The sequence below is a fragment of the Globicephala melas genome, chromosome 17 (assembly GCF_963455315.2).
Source record: "Globicephala melas chromosome 17, mGloMel1.2, whole genome shotgun sequence".
Lineage (NCBI taxonomy): Eukaryota > Metazoa > Chordata > Mammalia > Artiodactyla > Delphinidae > Globicephala > Globicephala melas.
The window spans coordinates 69,599,838-69,620,046 of NC_083330.1; the positions used below are offsets into that span (position 1 = coordinate 69,599,838).

General features: G+C 43.4%; 1 protein-coding gene across 5 annotated transcripts in view; it reads right to left on the minus strand.

The window, feature by feature from the left end:
* Window positions 1-20,209, minus strand: part of ASAP1 (ArfGAP with SH3 domain, ankyrin repeat and PH domain 1) — a 351,377-nt gene that overhangs the window by 140,943 nt on the left and 190,225 nt on the right. For all 5 annotated transcript variants that reach the window (XM_030875819.2, XM_030875813.2, XM_060287023.1 and 2 more), the window contains one exon: window positions 6,714-6,786. In XM_030875819.2, the coding sequence (XP_030731679.2) occupies window positions 6,714-6,786 (73 nt within the window). The remainder of the gene's footprint in view (window positions 1-6,713; window positions 6,787-20,209) is intronic.

Here is a 20,209-nt window from a genome sequence, read left to right on the forward strand (position 1 = left end):
TACCAACTCTACTTAGAATTCACTTCACACTATACCTTTAAATTTGAAAAAATGTTAACTAAAAAAGTCGCTGAAGTGAAATTACTTGGATGCAAAAACATTCCCTTCCTGTACAATGATGAATTTAGCACTTTACCTTTAAAATCTTAGATTTCATCATACACAATGAGCTATTTCTTAAAATAAGTTATCAAAATGAAAATATGGGGTGAACATCACACTTCAATTTTGCTTTAAATAACACAAATGTTCTTGTAAAACCACTCACTACGTAATTCTAACTGAAAATGAAAGGGGAATAAAAGAGAAGGCAGTGAGAAAGCCAAGGGCTTCCTTTCCTGACGTGAAAAGGTTATGGAACCATTTATGACAATCCAGCTGTATTTCAGAAATATCATATACTTGTAATCAAATTACATACCACTGTCATTTTTGTATTCGCTAAAATTAAAGGATTTTAGAATCCAAACTTTCAGACTAACAATGTTACAGAGATTTCTAATGGGCACCATGTGTCACTAATAAGCTAAAATGTATTCCAAATACATCTTGGCATAAATTTTAAGGAAGCCACATATAGTAATAAATTACACATTTTGATTTGTGCAAAAAAATTTATTATTTTTTCAATCACAGAAAAAGCCCCAGTAGCAGGAATATCCTGGGTCTTTACTGCCAAGGAAAAGTGTACGTGTGTGTGTGTTTAGATAATAATAGTATATCTGTTCAAAAAGATTAACGAATTCAACTCAACTAAGTCATTTGATAGAAGAACAAATTTGGTACCCCCATGCTTACAATGAACATGACTCTTCCATTTTACAGAAGTATAGGGTGTATCGCTTTCTTTTTCAACAGCACTGAGATGCAGTAAGCTCTTTTTTCTCTAGAGACACACATTGACCTACACTGGACCCACCACATGCATACACATGCCCCTGCTCGCAGGGGCAGAAATCCTATGACTGCCAGCCCTACCTCTACTGTTCTGACCTCAGGTCTCACTCAAAGACGGAGAGCAAGATGCCAGCTAGGGCTGCAGTCACCTGAAGGTTTGGGGCTAGCAGATGCTCTTTAGTGGTGGTTTTGGGCAGAAGATCTCTCTCCACAGGGCTGCTTGAGTGTCCTCACAACATGGTGGCTGGCTTCCTCCAAAACAAATGAAGGGGTTGGGGGGACCTAGGTGGAAGCCATCTCTTTTATGAACTGGCCTTGGAAATCACATGGCATCACTGCTATTACACTCTCTTCATTAGAGGAGAGTTGTAAGTCTGGCATACATTCAAGGCAAAGAGAATTAGGCTCCCTCTTTTGAAAGAAAAAGTCCCAAACAATTGCAACATACTTTAAAACCTCTACGATGTTCAAGAAACTACTAGCTGTTTTAAACATATATCAGGGAGAGAGACGAGGAAGGAGGGAAGGAACACATTCACCAAGAAGAACTTTCTAAATGACAATATATTTCAGTTTAATATTGTTAAGACTTTGAAACTTAGAAACAACACAGGAAAACTGAATGGCTTGGAAAATTTCCCCTTGATCCAAGTAGCTCACAGAATTCAGTTTTTTTCTGTTTTTTAAAATCTCCTCATACACAGTGGGGACAAGTAAGAGAAAGAGACAAATTCCCAAAGCCATTTCAAACTAAAGGGCTTGAAGGGAGATAATTTGTTTTTCCAATAAAATTTCTCTTATTATACCATTTACTAATTAATACTGACAAAGCTTATGTGCAAAAATAATAAATACATTTTAAGAGTAAGACCTTTCACCATTCTCCACCATCTTTCAAATCATTCTGGGGAGGTGGGTGGTTGGTATTCTCAAACTAGAAATATAGAAATGCTTCTTAAATTTCTAAAGAACATCAGACGGGTTTTGTGTCATAAGCACTGTGAGAAAACAAGAAAATTATGAAAACACACTGGGAAACAGATACCAGGGTTCAGCCTCTTGTGGCTTCTTTGGAAGAGGCCAAAAAGCCCTTGGACGGGAATGACCTGGATTCCACCGAGCATGTGTCATGGAAAGATCTGCAACATCACTGTTTTACTCATCTTGCTATTTTTTAAGAATTAAATATCACAGTGCTGCCCACACCGGCTGATCAAAAACCTGGGTATACTGCAATCATTGGTGACTGCAGAAACCCTATCAGGCCCCAGCAGTCACTGAGATCTGAGTTTACCCCCACACTTCCAGGACACAGGAATGATACCTGCTATTGTGGCCCCTATCTGGGAACCACAAAGTCATCCCACGGATTACACTGCTGGGAGGGTACCTGTGATGGATTCATTCATGAATATTCATGACTAGTGAATATTTAACAGCCACTGACAGAAAGCTTCCTGGGGACCCATCCAGCTGATACGCGGCAATTCATTCCATGCTTGTGAGCCCTGGCCAAGTGTCAGGTAGAAGACACGTCCACGGCAGCCGCAAACAGCAAAGCTGGAGTCAGCTAGGCTCTCCTTCCATTCCTTGCTAGCTGCGCATCCTGGACAACATAGTCTGGCTCTTTATGCTTCGGCTTCATCATCTATAAACTGGAGATAATGGTAGACTTACCTCAAAGGCTTGATGGGCTTATCTTAGTACAGCATGAACACCCAATGAATGTCACGTCCCCCAGAGACATTCCCCTTAGTACGCTCCTCAAACTACATCAGATTTCTTCTTTGTACCCGGCAAGCTTTCCTCCGTAGTACTTGCCAGTTTCTAACTCTAGCTACTTTCCAGCTTGATGATCTGATTAACAGCTCTCTCTCCCACAGGACTGTAAAATTATCATAAAGGCAGAGAGTCTGTCTGATTTGTCTAATATACCCAACACCCAGAACAGTAGCATGTAATAGGTGCTCAATAAATATTTGCTAAGCTAATAAACTAGGTTGGCAAATTCACAAAATAATACAAAGATGAACCGGCCCTCCTCAAGGAGTTCCCAGGCCACTGATGCAGTCCTCAACTCTAGCTGCATTTAGAGTCACCTGGGGAGTAACACTCTTGTAATCCCACTACTGGACCCTACTCTGGAGCTACTCTTGGAGTGTGAGGGCTCGGGGAATCCTTGTTTTTGTATTCTAAGAGCTCTTCAGGTGATTTTATTTCATTACTTTATTTTTAGGTTGCATGGCGCAGGTTGTGGGATCTTAGTTCCCCGACCAGGGACTGAACCTGTGCCCTTGGCAGTGAAAGTGTGGAGTCTACCCACTGGACCACCAGGAAATTCCCTCTTCAGATGATTTTAATGAAAAGCCAGGATTGAGACTCACGGTCTAATGCGAGAGAGACAGGCTAACAATTACAATACTACGGGCTGTGTGCTCTACAGCCACAGAACTTCCTGTGATGACGGAGACACCGTGTGTCTGCACCCCCCAGTGCTGTAGCCACAGTCACACATGACTACCGAGGACTCAAAATGTGGCTACTGAGATGCAGGGCCTGAACTTTAAATTTTATTTTAATTAATTTAAATTAAAAAAGCCATGTGTGACTGGCTAGTGCAGACCTAGGGCAAAGTACACACAACAACCCTGAATCCAGGTTTCAAAGGGGAAACCTTTGGGGGGGATTCAAAGCTCAGTCAGCTGCGGTCCCCCCAACCACAGGAGAGTAGCATCTGGGAGAGGAAATGGCAGCCAAACTCTGCCCTCACCCCCCCTTCAACTCGCCACCTTACATACACACAGGGACGACCTCTCCCCACTGCCACGTCCAGGACAGCTGGGACCAAGGAAATGCTTTAAAGAAGCACATCCCCAAGTACAAGAGCCTGTGTGAGCTGCTGAATGACGTGGTCATTGAGGCCAAGGCAAGAAATGTGTCTTGAGTAAGGACACTTGGAAAAGAAAGTCACATGGAGCCCCGAGCAGAGTAAATGTGGCAGCGCCTCACAGCTGTAAACCAGAGTCTCCCTCTGTGACTCACAGGCAGAAACCATACCATCATGGAGAACTGACATTTCCTCCTTAGGCAGATAATGGCTCATTAAGCTCTTTATAAAATCAGACTGGTCCAACATTACTTACAGAAAGACTGAATTAATATAGAGAAAGCACCCATGCTATTGACCTACCTGCCATTTTTTCTCATCTACTATGTGTTAAGCATGTACTGCGTGGCAGGCAGTGTGTCAGGGGCCTTAAATAGTCCCTCATTTTGTCCATACGATACCCTGTAAATTAGATATTATTTTCTCATTTTATGGTGAGGCAATTTAAGACTCATGGAAGTCATTATTTACTTATTTACTTACTTACTTATTTAGTTATTTATTTTGGCTGCACCAGGTCTTAGCTGCAGCACGCGGGATCTTCGTTGCATGCAGCATGAGGACTTCTTCCTCGACCTGGGATCGAACCTGGGCCCCCTGCATTGGGAGTGTGGGGTCTTACGCACTGGACCACCAGGGAAGTCCAAGACTCAGGGAAGTTAAATAATTTACTTTAACAAGCAGTGACAAAGCTAGGATTTAAACTTAGATCTATGCTACACCTAAGTTCCTTTTTTATAAAGTCTGTCTAGTGTTCTATTATATAGATACACTATTGTTTATTTAACAAATCTCCGTTTTCTGTTTTACCAAATCACAGTCAATGCTTCAATGAACCTACTTGTCTATAAAGCATAACACACACACATACATATAGAGGAGTACATAAATCCTAAGCGTAGCATTTGATGAATTATCAAAAAATAGACTTACCTATGTAATACCCTCCAAATTAAGAAACAGAACGATACCAGCACCTCAGAAGCCCCTTGTGCCATCTTCCAGTTATTTAACCCACTCACATCCCCTGTTAAGGGCTACCACCTCATCGGAGTTCATTAGAAGGAAGCTAAGACATAGGTTGTAAGTTAGGTGTATAATCTAGGCCAAGACTTAAAGCACCATTTGGTCACTACATAACCAGACAAATATCATTTACCTACCTTGATTAGAAGTTAGTGTTTTATTGGATATAAAGAAATTAGAGACACGTCTCCAGGAACCAGGGTACAAAATGTGTTAATTAGGATTACAGAGTGCCCTAAGCCTGGGGCTTTAATGAAGACAAGAGACAACTGATTCCCAGCTCTGACAAGAGGAGGAGGACCAGGAAATACCCTATGATTTTATCACAAGAGTGAGTATAAATGTAAATAAAATATAAAACATATTAATGTATTGCATTTACTGAACTGCCATGGGTGGTAAAACGTTTACAGATATTAGCGACTTAAATCCCTTCAACAGCCCTGGAATCTCACGATCCCCGTTTTACTTTTTATTTATTTATTTATTTTAACATCTTTATTGGAGTATAATTGCTTTACAAGGGTATGTTAGTTTCTGCTTTATAACAAAGTATCCCCGTATCTCCTCCCTCTTGCATCTCCCACCCTCCCTATCCCACCCCTCTAGGTGGTCACAAAGCACCGAGCTGGTCTCCTTGTGCTATGCGGCCGCTTCCCACTAGCTATCTACCTTACGTTTGGTAGTGTGTATATGTCCACGCCACTCTCTCGCTTTGTCACAGCTCACCCTTCCCCCTCCCCATATCCTCAAGTCCATTCTCTAGTAGGTCTGAATAAAGATTCCCGTCTTACCCCTAGGTTCTTCATGACCTTTTTTTTCCCCTTAGATTCCATATATATGTGTTAGCATACGGTATTTGTTTTTCTCTTTCTGACTTACTTCACTCTGTATGACAGACTCTAGGTCCATCCACCTCACTACAAGTAACTCAATTACATTTCTTTTTATGGATGAGTAATATTCGATCCCCGTTTTAGAGAGAAGATGGAGGTTCAAAAAAGTGAAGTAACCAGCTCAAGGTCACGCTGCTGGTTAGAGGGAGAGAAAGGGTGCAAACCCACAAGCATACAACCTCAGAGCATGCCCTTTCCATTGTACCCCGCTGCCTTCCCTTCCCAGGTGTTCTGTTACAGACAACTGATCTCTTAGAGACCTGGCCTCTGGGAGAGCGAGCTGGTATTGCAATACCAGTAACAAAAGATGTGAGTCAGAGACCTTGAAACTCATTTTATGTTTGCAGGCCTCTCCCTCCCTGGGGCGCTGGAACCTACCATTTCTTGTGGTTACCTACTGTTTATCTTAATTCGGTTTATTTCTTCTTATCCACTGACAACATACTTTTCTCTCCAAGACGACAAAGTCTCTGACCAAAGCTAAAACATTTGGTGACACAGGTTATCTGGCCTGCCCTGAGCCAGATGCAAAGACTCGAGTTGGCAGGTCTGTCTAGGTCTCTCCCTTTAGCCTCGTCCTCATGTGTCCCCTAACTTTCACCCCACGCCTGTCACCAATACGGATTTTCAAATGTGTACAGGTACACTTCCGATGGAGAAGATCCTCATGTGTTTAACTGAGGCCACCGAATTACAGTCTGACCAACCACACAAAGAGAATTTTACATATCTCCTATGTCACTTGTGGCAAAATTACCTATAACTCTACTGAAGTTTTTCACTGTGTAATAAAACCCATTGCAACTAATGTTTTTCCTTTTTTACTTGGGAAGCAGTAACAGGTTTGGACTGAAAGGAGAGACAGAAAAAAAGAGAAAAACTGGATTTCTTTGACTTACTTGTTTTTCCATTTGTATCAAGTCTTCCAGAAACTTAGCATTTAACAAATAACAAAAAACTGCAGACAATACACGTAATTGGTGTTATCTGTGTTGGTAAGTACTTACCTTGACCGGAATTATATATTGCTTTTACAGACTTCTTAACTTTCTGTAAGGCTGTTCTATCTTGGTCTAGAGCCTAGAAGAGAAAAATGGGGAGGAAAAAGATGTTGGAAAACTTGGTAAGTTAAAAAAAAAAAAAAAGGAACTAAAGAAAATCTCATTCATAACTGCATTTGTTGTGCTGAGCACTGCAGCAACAGCGAACTGGTATATTTATCAACCATGAACCCCTTCAGAGACACGAAGTGCGCCCAGGATTTGAGTAGTTATATTTTGGGGATAAATACGGTCATTCCACAAGTTCAACATTGGGTGAAATGGATAAGCTGGTAGTCAGTCGGTAACCGTGCTAAGCTATGCACAGGAAAGAAAATATAAGATACCTAAGATCTGATTCTTTCACTCGGAGAGTTTACAACCTGGGAAGGGAGAAAGGCCAACATATGACATGGATGACACCTTCCCAGGGAACAAAACACATCTTATCACCTAATTATAATTTCAGCCAGAAAGAAAACATTTAAGGGAGTGTGATAAGCAAGAGTGACCCCGAAGAGCTTCTCAAGCTTTTAAACTTGAGGATTCCTTTTAGTTAAAAAAAAAATTTTTTTTAATGACATGCCGCGTGTATTTAAAACATTCTGTTTATTAAAAGAGCACAACATGAGAAATGCTACCATGATGCAGGTAATGCTTGTACATGACTTCTTAGGTGATGAATCAACACATCTCCAGTGATCTACAAGGCAGGGGTGAGGGGGCTGTTTCTGGGGGACTGTCACTCCTGATTCTTGACCCAGGTGCTGGATACACAACTGGGTTTCGTTTGTGAAAATCCATCAAACCACACACTTAGGATATGTACCCTTTTGTATGTGTGTATTACACTTCAAAAACAAGTCAATGTAGACATACTCATGGCACGCTGACCTAACTTCTTAGAATAAATTCAAGCCCCTCTCTGCTTTCCCAAGGTCTACGGTCCATTCACAGTCTGGGAACCCCTGGAGGGTGGGTCAAGATTTGGAGGGCAGGAGCAATAGCAGCAATAAAAATAAACTTGTATAATAAAGTTTAAAAACATTCAATGCGCACTCACAGCCTTTACATCATCTAAACCTCAAGACTTCAGGTGAGCGAATGGAAGCCCACGGAGGGTAAGTACTTGCTCTCTGCAGGGTACGGGGGGAGCTGCAGGGGGCAAGGTGATGGCAGCAGGCATCTGTTATTCCCCTTCTGCAAAACGGGCTTTCCTGCCACTCTAAACATGGGGTTCACTGGGTGCTGCCCCTTTCCTTTGGCTCCTGCTCTCTGAGCACCCATGACTGGCCAGGTGAGCAGGGCCCATGCTGGGCTCAGTCCTGCCTAGGATTTCTGAGCTTGGGAACCGGGATCATAACATGCAGCCCCTTTCCGATGATGCGAGCCTGGGGGCCACCAGGGGTTCTGTTTCTAGCTGTGTGGAAGAATCTGGCCAGACAGGATGATGTTAACAGAGACGAAGCACCAGAAACAAGAGGTGGAAGGGGTGCTGGTGGCAACTGAGTCCTTGCTCCCAGCTGTCCCCAAGTCTATATCACTGCCAACCTTCCTGTAGACTGAGTACGTACGTGAGACAATAAATTCCTTTTGTCAGAAGCTAGTTGAAGTTGGGATTCTATCACTTGCAACCACAAGTCCTAAGTGACACAAGAACTAAAGTTTACTGAGCACTTACTACACCAGGCATAAGCTTGTAGAGAAGATGTACCAAATAGATATCTTATCTCTTTGAGTTACATCTTTACAAAAATCCTGTGAAGTAGCATCTATATTTTTCAGCTAAGGAAATGTGATAGGCCTTCAATAAATATCTGTAGGAAAGGACGGAGGGAGGGAGGGAAATATTTACTAACTTGCTCAAAGTCACAAAGCCAGAAAGTGCTAAAATCACATTTTACACTAATGTCTCCCGAATCCCAAATCTAATGGGATGCTGGGATAAAAACCAGCGTTTTGCAGACTGTGGGTTAACGCTATTTCTACCTTGCCCATCACTCACTTTCCACTTCCACAACTTTTTTCACAGCCACGTCCCATCTGCACTTCTTTTTAATTAACATTTTTCTTTAAATTCATTTCACATCTTTTAAAAAAATTTAAATACACTCTAAAGAGCTGGCTCACTCAACATTAATAGAAGATACCCTAAAAATGACTATGTGCCTCTAACTACGTAAAATGCTCGTCTGTTCACTACCTCAAATCACCTCATCTAATGCCAGTGATACTGCATACCACATTTAAGGACACAATGTTTTATGACACAGCTCCAGAGGAAGAGACAAAGTTTGAGTAATTTCAAAGATCTGAGGTCTGTACATCAGAGGACAGAAGGAAGATAACTAACATTTTAATAAATGCTTAGTCATAAAGGTGCTGAGATCTACATAGATTATTTCACTTAATTCTTACAAAAACCCTATGAAATAAGTCCTATTACTGGATTCATTTTATAGATGAGTAAACAGAGGCTTAGAAAGTGTAACCTGCCCAGGTGACAGAGTAGGAATTTGAACCCAGTTCTTCACAGTAAAACTCCACCTCCAAATCACTACCCAGTTCTGTATTCCAATGGTATCTGTGAAGAACTGAAACTAAAAGCAGTCTCATCTTAAGAAGGCAATATCCACGAGTTTTCAGAGGCAAATCTGTGTTAAGAAACTACAAGACATTTAGGTTGCTAGGAGACTGGGAGGGAAAGACAGTAATGCAAGTAAGTGCAAACAGGCACTCATTTTAAGAGATGGGATCCAAAGGGTTTATCCTTTGCTGAACCGCTTTTGTGGTAAGGATATTTTTAAAAAATAATTCTAGTAACAGCCACCATTTATTTTTTATATACATATTTCTGCCATCTTTTTTTTCTGATGGAAACCCCTGGGCTTTAGGGAAGTGAAACAACCTGCCAGTTGTCACACATCAGGTAAGAGAAGAACCAGCTTACGCTTTTCCAAACAAGCCACCTAAAAATCCATCGCAGAAGGCACGCTCATGTTTCTCCTAGATCTTACGATTTTTTAATAATTTTCGAGAAAGGAAAAAGGATCTCCTTCTGGAAGAAAATAACCTATCAGCTCAGCTTTGGGGAGTGATGACCACTGAAGGATGATTCCACTACTGGTAGAGACACTAACGAGTGGGCTTTAACGCCCACGCACAGTTAGAGTCAACGACTCCAGATGGGCAAAGGGCTGGAAAAGATTTCAGCCGTAACATTTTATGAGACCAGTTATCTGCTTCCTTTTTGCAGGAGGGAAAGTAGAAATTTATGTTGAATTTTTACCAACCTGTCTATAGAACTAATAGGATGTAAGGTTCAGGTACTTACTTCTAAAGGTTATTAATGACATCCACATTAGACAGCTACAGCCACCATTATGTCCGTGTGACACTTCTCTTTTTACACTCTACTATTTGGCCATGGGCAAAAAGCAGCTGAGTAAAATGCAGTTTTAAGAACTCTGTGTTTAAGAGAGCCAGGGAACACTGTCCTTCAATCAAACAACGCTCCCTCCAGAAAGAACATGCCTAAATAGGATACAGAGCGCCATTCTCTCGACAGCCAGACAAGCAACACCTGCAGTGACATCTTTTGAAATGTCCTGTATGTGAAACTACATAAAGCTAAGAGAAAAGTGGCGGATGCATGGGCTACAAAATTATCCTACCTCTCAACCCGTTAAAAGTTGTTAAAATATGTGCCTGCGTTTCTAAGCATGCATCTGAAGGTGAACAACTCAAAAGCGTATGCGTTTGTGAGAGGAGAGACGGAGGGGAAGGAGGATGAATGAACCACGACAGGAGAATATGCTCATCTCTAACAGTCGAACACCTCCCCCACCTAGAACTCTGCAACACGGCAACTTCCCCTTCTCTGCATTACTAAAGAGCAGGGCCGTTAATCTAGAAAAGCACTTCCTATCTTTATATGGAGACACATTACTTTTGTTTCATGCACAGTCCTAACAAGCTTGGGCGTCTGAATACACAGAGAAGACACAGGGTACTGCAAATTAGAGAGAGATTGCTGGAGAAACCGCACCAACAGAAGCTGGCCACCAGAGGATTCAGAAAGATTATACAAACCGGACATAAGAATGCAAAAACTCCTTAAGAATCAGAGGCCGTTCAGGGTAGGACGTGGAACCTTTCGTCCCACTCCAGGCCGAGCAGCATCCCTGGGTCACAGCGGAGTGCAAACAACACATGTTCTCAGAGATGCACATGCATCCAGCCACGCCTGTGTCAAGCACAGGGCATCTGCACTAGCTGATCCCTCTGCCTGGAACGCTCGTCCCTAACCTCTTCAGATGATGGGCTCTTTCTTCTTACCCAGGCCTCAGAATAAAAGCCCCTTCCTCCGAAAGGCCTTTTATGGTCAACCTAAAGCAGCACACCCTCCTGCTTCCCAGTCACTCTCTCATATACCTCACACTAGATATCCCAGAGCACTACACACCCCGAGATGATCCTGTTCATGACCTGTTTACCATAATGGTATTTATCTCCCTCCACTGGAAGAATGAAAGCTCTATGGAGACAGGGGCCCTGCAGAACCTGTTCATGGCTGAATTCCCGTTCCCAGTGCTTGGCAGATGGCAGATGTTCAAAAAACGTTTATGAAATGAAGTAACAAACGATGAAGAAATGAATTCTCAGTATTCTCAGCTCCCCAAATAGGAAAGGATGCAATGCAAGCCTTGTCTTGCAGATGGCTGAATAAAGTCCTGAAGTCAGAAACCACGGCCCTCCGTAATTCCTCCCCTGATTGTGCTGAACAGCCAAAATTTAAACGTATGTGTTAAATAAATGTGTGTGTGACACATGTATGAGGCATATGACCACACAGTACCACGAGTAATGGTTTAACAAGACAGACAGAACTTACACATTTTAAGTTAGTTTTGTACCTTAGAATAGTTATTCTGGCAACTTCCTTAAAAAAATTTTATTAGAATATAGTACACCTACGTTAAATGAGCAGTGGCAATACGGCTGTTAATATTCAGATTTTCTATTTCAGAATTACTTTCTAAGGCTAGGCACCTTCTTTTCAATATACTCAAATGGGAAAAATGTGTCTTATTTTAGGTAGATGTGATTTTTGAAAATAAGCACGAGTCTTTGGCGCTAAATCTTATGAGTATACCTACAGAGAAAGGAAACAGTGGATAACAATAAAAGAATAGCATAGAATTTCTTACAGACATGGCCGGGTAGACACCTCCCACCTTCCAGGGATGCTGAGCATTAAGTAGATTATGCACCTGGATGTGGCTGGCACAAAGTCTCGCACAGAGCAGGTGCTCAAAACCTGCCAGCATCATTACCCTCGCCTCTGAAGGCGCTTCCAAGACAGAGATTCCTGAAACATTCGGAGCGGTGACAGCAAAGCATCTCTGAACCAAGCGCTCCTACGAGCAAAGTGATTTCTTCGATGAAAAGAATTTTTACTTACTTGGGGGAGAAAAAGGAGTGTTTCCATTTTTATTATTTTAATAGTCATATTCAGAGAGGTAATTTCAAAAATGCACTTCAACAGAAGCATTTGTCCCATAATCACCACAAAGCGAATGCTCTTCCTCTGTGTAATTCCTGTAATAGGGCAGCCAAGGGAAGACTACATTGGCCTAATTCGGGTTCACAGCCTGACTGCTTCAGCCTCCAGCTTGTTGAGCAATCCCTCTACCTTTCCGAGAGGAGAGCGATGCCTAATTAACATTCTCATAAACTTGCTGAGGACGAAACAGTGATACAAGCTCTCATGCGGCCTCACAGCCAAATCAATACGTTAGTTATCCATCACAAGACCCATATACTAGAATCTATGTGTATAATTGTGATGGGAATCAGGTTATGAGCCCAGAGAGTGATCCTAGGGATAATGAAGGGCACTGTGAATAAAGGAGCCAGAAGGGAGAGTGACCTTGCTATTTCCTCGAAAAAGAGGAGGGTTCAGGCAATCCATGCAAGTGAGTTTCTGTTCTGAGGATCAAACTTGGGTTTTTATAACATTTGCTCACTTATTCATCCATTATCTGTGCCTGGCACGTAGTGGACCCTACTCTGGGTCAGGCACTGGCCTAAGTGTGAAAATCCATACTGCATGTGCCTTTGCTTCCCCAGCTGCGTGTCCCCCACTTCTACCTGCTACAGCAAAACGACAACAACAAAACCCTTCACTGGGATCCATGGGAAGCTTGGTACTGCTTTTGGTAAGATTGATGAAGGAAGTTATTCAAAAAATATTAATCCTCGCTACCCTGGGATTTTTAGCCACACTTCCCAAATCATTCCACTCTTTACCTTGTATTTTAGGGGTTTAGTACCTGTGTCTCTTCCCCTACTCAGTCAACTAAAAGTTCTCCAAGGATAATACGTTTGTTTCTTTCTTCACACAGAAGATGCTAAGTACTGAATGAACACACACACACACACAGAAGGATGAACAAGAATCCACTGTTCTTAGAATAAAACCCAGGTCCTCATTACTGCCAGCCAGGCCCTATGTGATCCAGCCCTCTGACTTCTGTTGCCACACTCTCCACTCCTCATATCTAAGCCACAGCCGCAGTCTTTCTGCACCCACAAGCTGGCATCCACCTGAGAGCTTCTGCAACTGCTAACGTTTCTGCTGAAATCCTCTTCTCAAAACTCTTCCCCAGATCTAGAGGGGCCTGGCCTGCTGTGTGTGCTCTTTCTCTCTCTCTCTCTCTCTCTCTTTTCCAGCGTTCAGCTCAAATGCTGGAAGCACAGCCCCTATTCATCTGAGGAATGGAAGTATGGGGCACTGAGAAGCATCCTGTGTGTAAGCTCTACAACGTCAGCAGCAGCACAGAATACCTGCAAGCAGGAAGTAGGACATGGCAACAGCAGCTCGTATGAAAGGAAGAAGCAAAGATGTTATTGTTTGTTAGTTTCAAGATTAACAGTTGGATGAGGCTGCTACGCAAGGGGAAATGATCAACCTAAAATAAAATCTGATTTGCATAATGCAGCCAAAAAATGGAAAGTTGACAGGTCATCCACAGAAACAGGTTTTAAGCTCTTTATCTGTGCTATTTTAGACTATTAAAAGTGTCCTTAAGATTCAGATTCTTCCTATATTCTCTGATATCAATCAGAAACTTTCAATGTCCTCTACTCTACCTGTAGCTCCCCCTGTAGCTCCCTGTAGCTGAATGGCTGCATGAGGGGGAATTTGACCCACAGGCAGCAAAGATCTGCAGGTGCTAACTACTCAGGGTTTGGGCCCCACTTGGTAAGTCACTTCACAGTTCAGATCTGCAGCAAAGATTCAATGTACCACTTTCAGCAATACTTCCTGAATGATTCTAAGGACCATGCAAGAAACCACCACCAACCTACCAACTTTCCAAGCCAAAGAAAAGATACTGCATAGAACTGTGACTCATAAAAGTCCCCTTCCCTGTGTAGGCATAAGTTACCCCTTAGATGTGTACACATCTTGAGAGCATGGACTATGCTAGGCCCAGGGTGGTGGCTCGATAAATGCGAGTCAAATGAATCTGCCTCTATGTTGAAGGCATCTAGAATTAAAGGTGTAAAGGACAGCACTGGAACTCACAGAATGCTGTTTATTTCTCATGAATTATTTATTTTCAACACTTAAGCGTTCCCTACAATCCCTCACTGCCATATTCAAGACTTTTTGCTAAACCTTTCCGATTCTTGCACTGATGTCGGGACGAGCAGTGTGGACCGGGCAAGTGGAACGGGTCGGTCCCCTTTAAGACCCTTAAAGCCAAACCTGCCATCACAAAGCACAGCCACCTCACACATTTTGTAACCAAGTCCAGTCTTGCTTCTCTCTGTGAAGCTCCATCTCTAACGGCTAGAGTCCTTGCTGGTCCCACACGGTCTGGCACTGCTCCTACAGGGGCCCCCCAGTCCCACGGGGTCACTGACATCCCAGCATTCAACCACCCCTTGTTAGCCTTTGCCTCTGGTGTGCATCCCGGCCCTGGAAGCAGCAGGGCCTGGCTGTGGAGCCAGGCGCCACGTCGAGAAGTGGACGCCTCTGTTAAGAGCTCGGGCCGAGGCCAGGGAGACCTTGTATCACTTCCTACTGGCTCCGTGGGGCCTGCTCAAGTGAGCCATCCTGTGACACCCATGCCCTCCTCACCAGATACCGGCGCAGACAGTGTTCCCTTCTCTCCTCCTTCCCCTCTAACTGTCCTTAGAGCCGTATACTGGCCCATTCTCACCTCCCTTTGCCCTCACATTGATGATGCTGGGAGGAGGATAAAAATAACAGAAACGTGTTTCATACAGATTACCTTATTTAATCCTCGCAGTGACCTATAAGGACGTTTCTGTTACCCGTATCTTACAGAGAAGGAGACTGAAGCTCAGGGCCGCCCTGGATCCTGCAGCTGGTCAGAGACAGAGCCAAGACTCAAGCCCAGGTCTTCCTGACCCTCAACCTGTATTCATAAGCATCGTGCTCACCAACCTGCCGACCTGACACAGTGGGGTGCAGAGGATGGAGGTACCTTTAAAAGACAAAATCAGCCAAGGATTCGCTAATCAGGCCATGAGACAAACAACTTCAAAAACAACTTCCCTTCTCGATCTAGGGGTTCTCTGTGAGGAAGCCCAAGAGCAACTGAAATCAGCACTTTGCTTGAGGACCCAAAGCTGCGCTTTAAGGAGGGGGAGGGGACAAAAGCCAAGTGGGAGGAGGTCATCCTGCAGCTCTCAGGGGCCGTGCCACCTGAACTGCCCACCAGCCACTGCACGTGGGTCCATCTGCTAACCAACCCCTGTGCTCGGCGTGGCAGCAGTGAGTCGAATCCACAGAGAGGGGCTCCACTCGGCTTCAGCTGCACCCGGGCAACTGCAGCGCAGTCTTCATGGACTTCACGGAGAGCCAGACTGGACGCTGGGTGTGATTCTCCCTCACACTGACGGCTGGCATGTGCAGCCCCCCTCAGAAAACAGGTGTAAGGTCAGTAACTAATCACAACAGCACATGGAGATGCACAGGCTCGTGAAAGCTTCTAGGTGCGCCTTAAAACATCAGTGACTGAAGATCACCACTGAGGGTGACTGGTAGGAAAACCCTCGAGAAGAACTGGTGGGCTTCTCCTTGGGGTCAGCCAAGCAAACAGGAGCTCACTTTAAAAAGAGTGGGCTTCTCCACTGGGTACTTCTAAGCCGGCTGTGGTCCACAGAGAGGTCACTTTCGTCCCTGCTGAGCAATGTGAGAGTCACAGAGAGGAACATCCAGAGATGGGGCACATCGACCCACAGATACGCGCTCCTCCACAGGCCAAGGTCCACACTAGATGTGGGGCCGCTCGGCAAAGACTGGACAGTTCTCCTCCTCAAGGGGGGAAAGACAGGAAACAACGGGGTGCACACCAACGTTTCTGAAAGGAGAGAGGCTTGGTGTTCAGAGGCACCAGGGAGGTCAGGTGGCCAAAGCCCGTGGCCACATGGAGGATAAAGTGACAGATCGCACAGGGATCAGAGGCCACGGAAAGGAGTCTGGGTTTTATTCTGAGGGCACAGGTTAGTCAAAGACGAGGCCGCTGGGGTTTTACAAGAACGAGGCGATTTCTCCTGAACTTCAGAAAAACGACTCCGGCTGATGTGCTGCGAACGGAAGCAAGAGCCAATCAGCTGCATATTTCACAAGCAGAACTTCTCTTAAGTCTTTCCGCTGTGGCTCAATCCACTTCTTCCTCTAGGATCACACCCCATATTTAAGGCTTCCTCCAAAAACCTCCTCCCCCCTGCACACCCACTCAGTACCTGGGCGGATGGCAGCAAGACACTCAGCTGGACCCGAGAGGCCAGGAAACCCTGCCAACCCCACCTCTGCAGCAGTTCTTAAACCCATCCCCGGGGCTCCTGCCTGACTTCAGGACTGGATCATGCCCCAGGAAGACGGAGGAGCCTTTCTAAACTATGAATCTGACTGCGTCACTCTCTGTGCGCTAAGACCTAGAGACTCAGAAAGCCCTCTCTGCCTCACCTGACATTGCTTCCGCAGACTCCCTTCTGCAGCATGCCGACCTGCGTCTCTCCCACCTTTCACTCTACATTCCTGGTAGTCCAGATACATGGTGTCCAAACATACTAAGCGCCTGTCTGGCCTCTGTGACTCTGGAGATGCCAATTCCAATAGCTACAATTCTCTCCTTTCTCAAAAATACTTCTGCCTCTTGCCTTTTCTTCACCGTCTTAACCATCTTACAAACGCATGCTCAGCCTTTAAGACTGAGTTTGTCATCTCTGTTAAACCTTCCCCTTCCCTCTGAGAAAGAATCACTCTTCACCCTGTAGTGCTATGAGAGCACTTATCATAATGACTTTTTCCCTTACATTTCTATCTCCAACAAAAGGTAGCTATTAATCCTTCAAGATACTACACATGTACTCACTTCATTTCCCCAGCTGTACAGCCAGCTTCCCAGCCCTGCCCCAGGACTGCACGTGTGTGACCGGGAGACCCAGCTGTTCACAGTGCACAGGCAGGACCCCACGCAGGATCCGGGTCACCTGGCAGCTAACTCTGACTCCTACCCCTCAGACCTCTCAGGTTCCCAGCTTTCTGACCTGTAAATTTGGAAGACTGGACCAACATGCAGCTTCTTCTAGCTCTAATTTTTCTGAAAACCAACTATTTTCAAGTACTAGGGACCATATCCTACTGCTTCAACTGCCTTAACATATGAGATTTTGTTTTTTTGTGTTTTTTTTTGTGGTACGCAGGCCTCTCACTGTTGTGGCCTCTCCTGTTGCGGAGCACAGGCTCTGGACGCGCAGGCTCAGCGGCCATGGCTCACGGACCCAGCCGCTCCGCAGCATGTGGGATCTTCCTGGACCGGGGCACGAACCCGTGTCCCCTGCATCGGCAGGCGGACTCTCAACTACTGCGCCACCAGGGAAGCCCTAGATTTTGTTTTAAAGAAAAGACACCTTAATTTTTTTAAAGTAACATGATTGGTATCAACAGCAACTGATGCTGGCAAGGACCTTACATTTAAGATCTCTATGCAATTAAAAGGATAAACCATGGCTTTGGTCTCAGATTCTAATTCCAGGTCATTTCTGCGTCCCTTTTTTGCATCCTCTGTCTTCCAAGAAATGTTTTGCAAAGTTCACCTTGAATGTTGCATTCAAAGACTTTATCAATCACGTAAAACAAGCATTACTAATGCCTTTCTAAAGATGAAGAAAATGAGTCAGACCAAGTATCCAGGGCCAAAAACCTAGGAAATGGCAAAACCAGGCTTTTCACCCTGGAAAGTCTAACTCCAAAGTCTGTGTTCTTTCTGCCACATTCGAATAAAAGACATGCTTTATTCCACTTCTTATTATGCTTATTATGCTTAAGTATACCGCACACTAAGCTTTCTATAGGTGGCTCAACTGCCCAGCTCCTGAGGATAGAAGTTCTAATGGAAGACAAGCCATAAGCCACTGGTGACGTCCCCAGTTCAGTAGAGTTTAGAACGCCTGTGTACTCTCCAACACAAACCTCAGACCTGCCGACTGCAGATCTGGCCATCGTTAAGTAATGGTTTTTACAAAGAAAGACAGGCCTAATCTGACAGAAAACATCAAGAAACTTCAGCTCCACACATGCGTGAAGGTGATTACTAAAAGCGAAGGACCGTTTCTCGTGAAAAGAACAACAAAATGGATTCAAGCGGCGTTTCCCCATACTGCAATCTGCAGAAAACTATTTCTAAGACGCTGGGAAGTATTCTGGGGAAAAAAGAGGCCATGACAAATTTGGAAAACACCATATGCTAACTATACCTTTCTTTTGGATACCCAAGGCACCCTAGAATATCAAAGACTGGGATATTTTAAAGAAACATGTTTAACTTTATGACCCAGCAATTCTCCATGAAAATAACTGAAACAATTGATTAAAATCAGGATTTCTTCTTGGCACACCTATGGAACAATATTTGTTGGGACATCAATGTAGAAATCTCCATATTTTAAAAAAGTCTAACAAAGTTAAGCCTCAAAAAATGCACTATGTATATCAGTTGAGAGGTCTAATGATGTCCTCATGTCAACAAGACATACTATCAGGAAAGAGCCAAGACAAAAACCAAGATAAAACCAAAAAAACAAAACAACAACAAAACAAGATAAAAGGACTAAGAGGGGAAAATAATCACAACAACGAGAAGAGGAAAAAAAGCTGACGTCTGTAGGACATTATTAGTATGTGGAATTCTTATTTCGCTACTATCATGATCCAGAAGACTGAGGACAAAAGACATTAACAGAGAAACTGAAAACTGTAATAAACCTATGCAAAGAATTTCAATCACACCGATAATTTTTAAATTCCAAGTAAAACAATACTGAAGTGCCTTTTTGTCCTTATAGAGATGTTAAAAAGATAGAAAAAAAGGTAATAAAAACAATGAATGGATAGGCCACAGAGAAACAGTCCCAGCTGATACACAGGACAAACTGCATTCCAAGTCATGCTGCTCTTTCATCCGACACAGTAATCCTATTCCAGATAATTCCTATCAAACGACCACCACCCCCTCAAGGATAAATTTAAAAAAGATACTATAAAACACGTCACCAGATTTTACAGTGCAAAAAGCAAGAAATAACCTAAATCCAACAACAGGGAGATGGCCAAGTAAAATAGGAAACAAATAAGAGGGCTTATATGGTCACTCAAACGTATGTATGTAACAATTAGAAAGGATAAGGACAGCCATTTATTGAAGGTCTATTTTGTGAGATGTGCAAATACTATGAAATTCCATTATTTACAATGTAAAATTACAGATATTATAAAGATGTGAATTATCTAGAAATGTAAAGCTTAGAAAGGTTCACAGAGATGTTTTAAAAGCTGTTGCTACCTCAGACTGCTATGATTAGGAACTTTCTTTCTTCTAAAATAATTTCCTTATGCAATATTATACGGTTGATGTAGTACTTAAGTTTTTTTTAAAGCCTTTTAACAGTGTCTTATAATACATGCTTTTCCCTCAGCAACTGCAAGAGATCCAACAAGATGCTTTCATCGAAAATGAGGGAGAAATAGTACACATTCTCAGTAATTTCCTTGCTGCCTTGCAAACTGTACATTTAAAAAATTAGTAGAATATTGCGTTTCAAGAGCTCCTGTCTGGGGCCAGAAAGAAAACTGTAATCACAGCAATTACCTCGTGAACCTCTAATTTCTGCTGTAGTTCTAAAGTTCAGAGGAGCATACCCACCCACAAGCACCATGGCTCTTTCATCTTGAAGCAATTTCAGCTCCGTTCTTAGGAAAATAATAATTATAGGTACAACAAGGTATTTAAAGACCAAAAAATAGTCATGAAAGCACCATTTTCCATGTTATAACATAATGAGAGTTTCTTAAAAGAATTAAAACCTAGACCGGAAAGGAGTCATGTCTTTGCAGGACCCTGAGAATTTATCAGGAACCT